The following is a 9,143-nucleotide window of genomic DNA, read 5'->3' as shown; positions in this document are numbered from 1 at the left end:
ATCCTTCAAAATTTTGGTGACCTGAAAACCCAATTGGATATTGGGGACCAATAAAAGGAATAAATTGTGAATAAGATGAACAGATTAATTTATGCTAGTAAAAAACTCCTGGAGCTCACCCCTACCAATCCATTGACAGCCTGAGGTCTTATTGAGAACAACTGGAGAAAACTGATAAGAAGTGGAAAGCCTCAGATAAGATATATTAGATTTGTGGGCAACGAGCATACAGTGAGTTACCTCAAAAATGGAGAGGAACCTGTACTTTGGGAATAATACAACCCTCCTTCTTTGTTCTACTGAGGTCTAGGAGCAATGTGCTAGGAACTCCACTGTATGAAACCCTGCAGTGGAATAAAGGAGATTTGAATTTAAATTTTCCAATAGCAGGAGGGAATCAAAAATGGGGAGAGGACGAATGGTCTGCAGAACAAATTATAGCATATTATGACCCAGCTCAGGATGGGCTCAGGATGGATCATGGGGATATAGGACCCCAATTTACCTATTGAATAGATTAATAAGGCTCCAAGCAGTAGTGGAGATGGTGTCAAATCACACCTCCGGTGCCTTAAAAATGTTGGCCAGGCAGTATACACAAATGTGGGCATTTGTGTACCAAAACATGATCGCCCTAGACTATCTGTTGGCAGAAGAAGGAGGAGTTTGTGGGAGATTTAATGAATTGAGGTGCTGTGTAGAAATTGATGATTATGGGGAAGCTATCACAGAACTTGCAGAAGAAATTAAGAGGGTGGCTCATGTGCTGGTACAAAAGTGGAATTCAATTTTGAAAGCAGATTGGTGGGATAACCTCTTTGGAGGTGTTTGGTGGAAAAAGTTAGGGTTCATGTTGTTGTGTTCAGTTCTGGGACTTCTGTTTCTGCCTTGTATGATTCCAGGTTTTATTAGGTTAATTCATTCAGTGATTCAGGGGGTGCATATTACAACTATGTCTCAAGATTCAGAATCCCCAGAAAAAGGAAAACCAAAATCTATAATGGTCCTAACAGCTAAATCAACCCAGGTAAAAGAACAAGGACCTAGAGAGATTGAAATGTTAACTTAATTTGAAAAAGAGTTTGAAAAATTAGACCCAGCAGCAGAAATGCTGGAAAAGATTGAAGCTGAAAGGAGACAACGAGAGAATCAAAATTTTGAAGAATATAAAGGTTATCAGGGCACAGCCTTTTAAATACAGCACAAATCAATGATCAAAAAGAGAAATGGGGGATTTGTGGTAAATAGGTATGAATTCATGCTGATAAAAATTGAAACAGTAATCAATATTGATACAGTAACTAATATCTGGAAAATAATAAAATAAGTTAAAAATAGTAATGCCAAAGAAGAGAGGGAGAGGAGGGCCTCCACCCCCCCTTTCCAGCAGATGTTTTTTTCAAGGACCACAGGAAAGAAGCTGAAGATACAGTTGCTAAAAATGACCAAGAACCTGGTTCGGTCCCAGAAAATGCTAATTATAAGGGATTTACTGCCTTCATATGTAGATGCAGTGATACGTTAGTCTTGGCTTACATTGTACTGGCTTGGTGCGCATGTGTAACCCAAATGTGAATGTGAAAGGACAACAAAGAAGACTACAGGGCCTTCATCAGCAACGACCCCCAAAGACTTGTGCAACCACCAAACCGAGTGGTGGCGCATGCGTGGTAAAGGTGGTAATGAAGGCGGAGACAGAAAAGTGACGAACCGAAAATAGGAGGAGATGGACTTGACACATGGCATATAAGGGGTGACTTTTACTTGGCAAGCTTGTACGTGAAGTGGCAAGGGTCATTGAACTCTGCTCTCCGTACCCCGTGGTTGTTTTTGCTTATGCGCTATTATTGGAACCAAATTATCCCTTATTTTAATCAAATTATATTGTATCCAATTTTGTATTTGTCATCTTAATTATTTCATTAAAATTGTTATTACTTTTAATATTGTTTGGGGTTTTTTTAATGATGGGATAATTGGGAAAACATAACACTGCCATGGTATTTTCTGAAAAATCCCTTTGCCAGGAGTTTTCTCCTGAGAGGCTGAGAAGCCTCAGAGGAAAAGAAAAACAATAATTATCTGCTGCTGTGGAATGCAACAGGTGCATCTTTGATTGGTCCATGTTGGTTGTTTCTAATTAATGGCCAATCACAGTCAGCTGGCTCGGACTCTCTGAGAGTCACAAGCTTTTGTTATCATTCTTTTCTATTCCTTGCTGGCCTTCTAATGAAATCCTCTCTTCTATTCTTTGAGTATAGTTTTAATACATCATTTTCTTTTAATATATTATAAAATAATAAATCAGCCTTCTGAAACATGGAGTCAAGATTCTCATCTTCTCCCTTGTCCTGGGGCCCCTGCAAACACCACCACACTTTGGCTCTGAGCCCAATGGGCAGAGGGAACAAGGGCGGTGCAAAGGCAGGACAAAAGGGCAACAACCAACTGGGATTCAGGGGAGGATCTGCAAGGAACCGGAACCAATGGGAAAGCGGGAGTGGGGAACATTCTGGAACTGGGGAGGAGAACCAGGATGATGTAACTTGGGTCACCAACATATAACGGACATGATGCCAGCAGGACACACACCAGGGGACAATGTCACCACACCTGTGGGGACACTGCCACCAGGACGCCTCCAGTGACACCAGCATGGCCCTACATGGCCCCTGCGGGTGAGACTGACCCTTGCCCTGTCCCCAGGGGCGGTTGGGGTCTCCTGAGCGCAGTGGCCCTGGGACACCCTGGTGGCTGTCACTCACTCCTGGGCCACTTGTCACCAGCAAACAAGCTCCCAACCTGCCCTGCTGGGGGGTGACATTCGGTTGGGACACCACAATGGTAGCAGGGGGAACGTGGTGGCAGGAACTGCATCAAGCAGCGCCATGGCTGAGATGAAGGTGCTGGTGGCACTGTGGTGGCACAGGTGGTGGCACTGATGCTGTCCCAGTTCATGTCCCCATCCATGTACATGTCTTCCCATGTCACCATCCATGGCTGTGTCCCCCCATGTCCCTGTCCATGGCCATTTCCAACCCAGGTCCCCACCAAAGGCTGTGTCCCCACACGTGCCCATCCAATCACGTTCAATGTCTTGATTTTTACCCCAATTTCAGGGCTTTCAAAGGGATGAACAGAAACCTTTGTGTTTGAAGGCCAAAACAAAAGGATTTCTGTGTCCCTGCCAGAAGAGCATCCACGTGCTTGGGTGGGTGGGAAGAACCTTTTTTGGAGGGGTTTCTACCCAACTGTCTCCAAAATCATGGGTTTTGCCCCAATCCGACCTGATTTGGTTGTGGAAGATGCCTGTGGGGCAGAGAGAATTAAAATGATGGATTTATGTTGGAGAAGACCTCCAAGGCCATCCAGTGTTACTTGATGCCACCAAAAGACGCAAAAAGTGAGATTTTTCTGGGGTCAGAAGTTAACAAATCTGCTCGATGTCGCTATAAGACACAAAACAACAGGAGCGCACATACCACTGTTGTCAAGGTGAAAAAAGGAAAGTTTATTTTCTGACTCCAACATTTATAGTTTTCCAAAAGTGACAGTGGATCAGAGGGGGAAAGTCCCACCTCTCCAATGACTCTAGAAAAACCAACAGTCCATCAAATTTCTCCTCCTCCATCAAAGAATGCAAAACAATAAGTTATTTACAGGAAGTGTGTGAGAAAGTTTGCTACAAGAATGTAAACATCAGAAAGCTTAGAAAATCTTAAAAAAATCAGGGCGACAGCTCTCCACAATGGATTTCTGATGCTGGTCTGTGGATGTGTCCAGGTGCTCATGGGGAGCCAGGAGCCATCCAGGTCTCTTCCTAACACAGATCACTGGCACCAGAGGTCACCAGGGCTCTGCCCACCGGGGTCACTGGGGATCATGCAGTGCTGATCCTCCAATGAGGGATGGAGCTGTGGAGCTGGAGCAGCACACAAAGCTCTTCCTGCCCTGGGGGCACTCCCACAGCTTCCCTCAGTGCTGGCTGCATTGGTGCTGGGTCAAGGCTGACCTCTGGGAGAAGCTCTTCCCACACTGGGGACACTCGTAGGGCCTCTCCCTGCTGTGGGGATGTGCTGGTGGGCAGTCAGGTGGGAGCTCGTCCTGAAGCTCTTCCCACACTCCCCACACCTGTAGGGCTGTTCCCCCATTGTTGAAAGCAAAGGGAGCCAACCCATCTTGTTGTTGATCAGCATCGACTCCGATTTATTGATCAAATCAGCCACTTTATATAACAGTGTTAATTAACTTCATGCATATTGCAAAATTCGAGCTCACGATAGGCTACAGAGAAAACTCTAACCCCTCCTTTTGTCTTACAACACCTGTGGTTTGTTCACTGAAAACAGGACCAGCGTTCTCACTGTGATATGAAAAGTTCTCGAAACCTTCATATCTGTTCCCAGAGCAGCTATCTGTTCCCAGAGAGCCCAAGGACAGAATGTTTTGCCTGTTATGGGAAGACTGTCTGAGAATCTTATTGTTTATAAAGTGGTGCTTGAGAGCCTAATTATTTACAAAATCAAGCCTGGGAACTGCTGCTTTACAGCTGCCCCCTACTTTCCCATCAGCTGTATATCTTCATGGCCTCTTTCTTTAAGCCATGCTTGAAGCAGGCTCTCCACACCCCATGTGGCTCTGCTGATGGGCAGTCACTTCATAGCTGGTCTTGAAGCTCTTCCCACACTGGGAACACTCATAGGGCCTCTCTCCAGTGTGGATGAGCCAGTGTCTGATGAGGGTGGAGTTCACCCTGAAGCTCTTCCTACAGTTGGGACAGCAGAAAGGCCTCTCCTCTGTGTTGAATGCGCTGGTGCTGGAAGAGATTGAAGGTGGTCTTAAACCTCTTCCTGCATTTATCACACTTGTACGGCCTCTCCCCTGTGTGAATCTTCTGGTGGCGGATCAGGCTGGAGTTGTAGGCAAAGCTCTTCCCACATTCCCCACACTCATAGGGTCGTTCCTTCGTGTGGCTGCTCTGGTGGATAATCAGGCTGGACCTCAAACTGAAGCTCTTCCCAAACCTGGGACACTCGTAGGGCCTCTCCCCGGAGTGGATGAGCTGGTGCCTGAGGAGGCTGTGCTTGTGCCTGAATCCCTTCCCACAGTGGGGGCAGTGGAAGGGCCTCTCCTCGGTGTGAGTGCGCTGGTGCAGGAGGAGGCTGGAGCTGCTCTGAAAGCTCTTGCTGCATTTGTCACACTCATAGGGCTTTTCCCCTGTGTGGCTCCTCTGGTAGAAAATCAGGCTGGATCTGGCTCTGAAGCTCTTCCCACACTCAGGACATCCGTAAGGCCGCTTCCCCGGGTGGATGTGCTGGTGGCGGATCAGGCTGGAGTTGTGGCTGAAGCTCTTCCCACACTGCCCACACTCGTAGGGCCGTTCCCCAGTGTGGATTCTATAATGGTAGGTCAGGTGGCATCTCTTGCTGAAGCTCTTCCCACATTCTGAGCATTTGTGGGGCTTCTCCCCATGGTGAAGCTGCTCAGGGACCCCCAGCTCCAAGCTCCAGCCGCCTCCCTGGCACAGAGTGGGTCTTTCCTCCTCAGATCCCTGTGATCCACGTTTGCAGCCCCTCCTTGTGTGGGATCTCTGGGACTTTTCCTCCCCATTGGATTCCTGTCCTGTGGAGCCGCTCAAAACAGCCTCTGCCAAGAGGTTCTGCCGTGGGGATTTGTCCGCCCTGGTCTCCATCCTCAGCTCCTTCCCTGGGGGAGGAAGGACAAGGAGAGGATGGGATTTGATCATCGACTGGACTTGATGATCTTATAGGTCTCTTCCAGTCTTGAACTTCTGTGATTCTGTGATTTGCCTCCGTGCCACAGGGAGGGGAAGGAGATCCCCCCCAGTGCATCCCTGGCTGCACAGCATCAGCAGTGGGGCTGTGCTGCAGCCGGGGGCCATGCTGGGCTGGGAGATGGAGCAGGAGAGAGCGGGAAAGGGGCACTGACTTCCTCCTCACCTGCCTGGGGGTCCTGGGGCATCTTCCTCCTCCTCGCAGCCTCCTCCTCCACCTGGTGAAGGTTTGGGAATGGGAAGTCCTGGTTTGGGGAGCAAAAGAAGTGCTGAGCGTGTTGGGTTTGATGGTCCCGGTGCCCAAGGGCAGCTGGAGAAGCCAGCGCCCCTTTCAGGCTCGGGGGGCCCGGACCCCGCTCATCCCCAGCCTCCCGCACCCCTCCTGGCTGCGGGGGGTCCCTCTGCACTGGGATCGCCCCTCTCCGGGGCTCTTCCTGCTCCTGGGCTCCCGCGTTTTCCCCCCGGCTCTCCCGGGGATCCCCAGAGCCGGGATCGCCCCCTCCCTGCCGGTACCGGGCCAGCGCCCCGGGGACCCCCCGAGATCCCTGCAGGGCCATTTCCGGCTCGGCTTTGGGCTCCTGCACGATCCAAACATCCCCGCCCCGCCAAAAAACACTCCCGGAGACCCCCCCGCCATGGGCTGGGGGCGACTCTCCCTCCCCGCTCACCTGCGGGCTCCGGAGGGGCGGAACCGGGGCAGCCGCGGCCCGAGCGGGGGAACCGCGTGGGGTTGGTGCTGCGGCTGCTCCTCCGCTGCTCCTCTTCCTCCTGCTCTGGCCCTCCTCTTCCTCTGCTTCCCGCTCCTCTCTTTCCCTTTTCCTTTCCTTTTCCTCTTCCTCTGTCCCTCCTCTCCCTCCCGCTCCTGCTGCTGCTGCTCCGCTCCCAGCCCGGCCCGGGCAGTGCCGGCACCCAAAAGCAGCCGCGCTCTGCCCTGGGGGGTTCCAAAGCGGCCCCGACCCGCGGGGCTGGGAGCGATACTGGGAGCACTGGGAGCGATGGTGAGAGCAGCGGGCAGGAACTGGGCGCGCTCTCCCTGCCGGTGCCGCTCTTACTGGGAGCGCTGGGAGGGAACTGGAGCGCTCTCCCTGCCAGTCTCGCTCTTACTGGGAACAAACAGCGCCCGGAGGCGGCCGCAGCCGGCGGGGGGCGGGGACGGAGTAAGGGGCGTGGTTATGCTAATCTGGGAGCATCGCGAGCTGCGATTGGTGGGTAGGAACAGCGCGGGGTTTGCACGGTCACGTGAGGGCCGGTGGGGGGCCTGAGCGATGGCGCCGGCGTCCGGTGAGAAGGGACAGGGACCGGGACAGGGAATGGGAATGGGGACAGGGATTGGGGAATGGGAATGGGGAATGGGGAATGGGGACAGGGAATGGGAATGGGAATGGGAATGGGGACAGGGATTGGGGAATGGGAATGGGGAATGGGGACTGGGAATGGGGACCGGGAATGGGGAATGGGGACAGGGAATGGGAATGGGAACCGGGAATGGGAATGGGGACTGGGAATGGGAATGGGGACAGGGAATGGGAATGGGGACCGGGAATGGGAATGGGAATGGGAATGGGGACCGGGAATGGGAATGGGGACAGTGACTGGGAATAGGGAGAGGGAATGGGTACAGGGACCAGGAACGGGACCGGGAATCGGGACAAGGCCGGGGACCTGGAATGGACTGGAAATACAGTACAGGGAGAGGAATGGGGTCCAGACTGGGCAGAGACCAGGACGCGAACGAGATAGGGGGGACATGGGAACGGGCTGGGTGAATGGGAGTGACAGCGGGAATGGGGCAGCCGCTCCAGGGGACACCAGGAAGCGGGACAGGGGCACACGGGGGCAGTTCCAGGGCAGGGGCTCCTTGATCAGCTGCCCCAGAACCTCTGCCAGGGTCTCCCAGCGCAGCCGGAGCTGCTCAGCCTGGAGTGCTCAAAGCCCTGAGCAACCCCCAAGTCCTTCCCAGGAACCCTCAGCTCCCTCGGACCCAGCATCCCCCACATCCCCTGGAACAGTCCCCCATGTCCCCATCCTTCTCTTAGTTCAACGCCTTTGTTTTCACCCAGGTTTTGGGTGTTTGGAAAGGATGAAGGGATCTGAAAAGAAAATCCAGGCCACGGAGAGCCAGGAGGATGTGGAGCCCCAGCCAGGTGTCTTCCCAGCAGGGATCACCGGCACCACGGATCACCGGGGCTCTGCCCACCGGGGTCACTGGGGGTCATCCAGCGCGGATCCTCCTCCGTTGTTTCTCCTGCTGCTCGGGGAGAGGAGTTGTTCCCCTCCTGTGCCCCTCCTGGGGACACTTCTCCATGAACTTCTCCAAGGTGAGTTCATCTCAGGGACAGCAGCTCTTCACAAACTGCTGCAGCTGCCTCACCCTCCATGGGCTCACAGGTCCTGCCAGGACCCTGATCCAGCGTGGGCTCCTCTCTGCAGGGTTTGCAGCTCCCTGTCAGGTCCCTGCTCCAGCACAGGTTTCTCATGGGCTCCCAGTCCCTACTCAGGCCTGCCCGGCTCCAGCACGGGCTCCTCCAGGTGCTGCAGGTGCATCTCTGCTCTCTGAGCCCTCCATGGGCTGCAGGGGCCCAGCTGCCTCCCCAAGGGCTGCCCAGGGAATCTCAGGACAATCAGCTCCAGCCCCTGGAGCAGCTCCTGCCCCTCCTGCTGCCCATCCTGCCCTGGGCTGTGCAGAGTTGTTCCTCTCAGTGTTCTCACCCTGCTCTTCCCTGCTCATACTCACACCTACACCACCACCCATTTCCTGAAATCTCTCACCCCAAAGGTGTCACCACCATTTCCAGCTGGCCCAGCTTTGGCCAGCGGCTGCTCCATCCTCGAGCCGGCTGGAATTGACTGTGGGACACAGAGGAGCAGCTGCTTCCAGCAGCCTCTCACAGAAGGCGCTCCTAGAGCTCCCCTTACCAAAACCTGGCCATGCAAACCAAGTATAGCATGGCAGGGTTTTTATTACCATTATTGATTCTTCTTATTGCTATTGTGACTGTTATTGCTATTAACATTAAACTATTATTTTTATTACTACTAACATTTTTTAGTATTTTTGACTCTATAAATAGTGGCTATAGTAGAACTCAAAACAAAAGTTCTTCATTGCAAGTAGAAGTTATAATTCTGTCAGCCTCTTGCCCTGTCCTGTGTCATTGCTGTGTGTGAAGCTGCTGCTGCCTGGGCTCCCTATTTCCTGGTTTGGGAAATTCCATGGCATTGCTCACATGTCAGAAAGAGAGGGCTCATTCCAATCAAATGGATTGCCTGAGCTCTTCTAGTCCCAGTGCTGGAAGCTTGTTTTCTAACCTTGTTGGCTTTCTCAGCTTCTGTCAACATTTGTGATTTT

At 52.3% G+C, this 9,143-nt stretch overlaps 1 protein-coding gene across 1 annotated transcript; it reads right to left on the bottom strand.

Moving 5' to 3' along the window:
* Window positions 1-3,427: 3,427 nt before the first annotated feature.
* LOC132078437 (zinc finger protein 180-like) lies at window positions 3,428-6,583 on the bottom strand. Its single transcript, XM_059480573.1, has 5 exons — window positions 6,463-6,583; window positions 5,961-6,039; window positions 4,872-5,706; window positions 4,628-4,816; window positions 3,428-3,449 (listed from the first exon to the last, which is right to left on the bottom strand). Exons 2-5 carry the CDS (start codon window positions 5,980-5,982, stop codon window positions 3,428-3,430), a joined length of 1,068 nt encoding a protein of 355 aa, XP_059336556.1. The 5' UTR covers window positions 5,983-6,039; window positions 6,463-6,583.
* Window positions 6,584-9,143: the final 2,560 nt, after the last annotated feature.

Source organism: Ammospiza nelsoni, chromosome 12 (assembly GCF_027579445.1).
Source record: "Ammospiza nelsoni isolate bAmmNel1 chromosome 12, bAmmNel1.pri, whole genome shotgun sequence".
Classification (NCBI taxonomy): Eukaryota; Metazoa; Chordata; class Aves; order Passeriformes; family Passerellidae; genus Ammospiza; species Ammospiza nelsoni.
Note: the sequence above shows the minus strand (reverse complement) of the source record. Positions and strands in the feature narration are given on the sequence as shown.

Bases quoted from the DNA above. Each gene is read 5' to 3' on its own strand.
- LOC132078437 (XM_059480573.1), bottom strand. From the start codon at position 5,982: ATGCCCCAGGACCCCCAGGCAG. The intron at 5,707-5,960 runs GTGAGGAGGAAG...TTCCTCCCCCAG, and splicing joins GCCCCAGGACCCCCAGGCAG to GGAAGGAGCTGAGGATGGAG. The intron at 3,450-4,627 runs GTGTGGAGAGCC...TGTGTCTTATAG, and splicing joins CATCAGCAGAGCCACATGGG to CGACATCGAGCAGATTTGTT.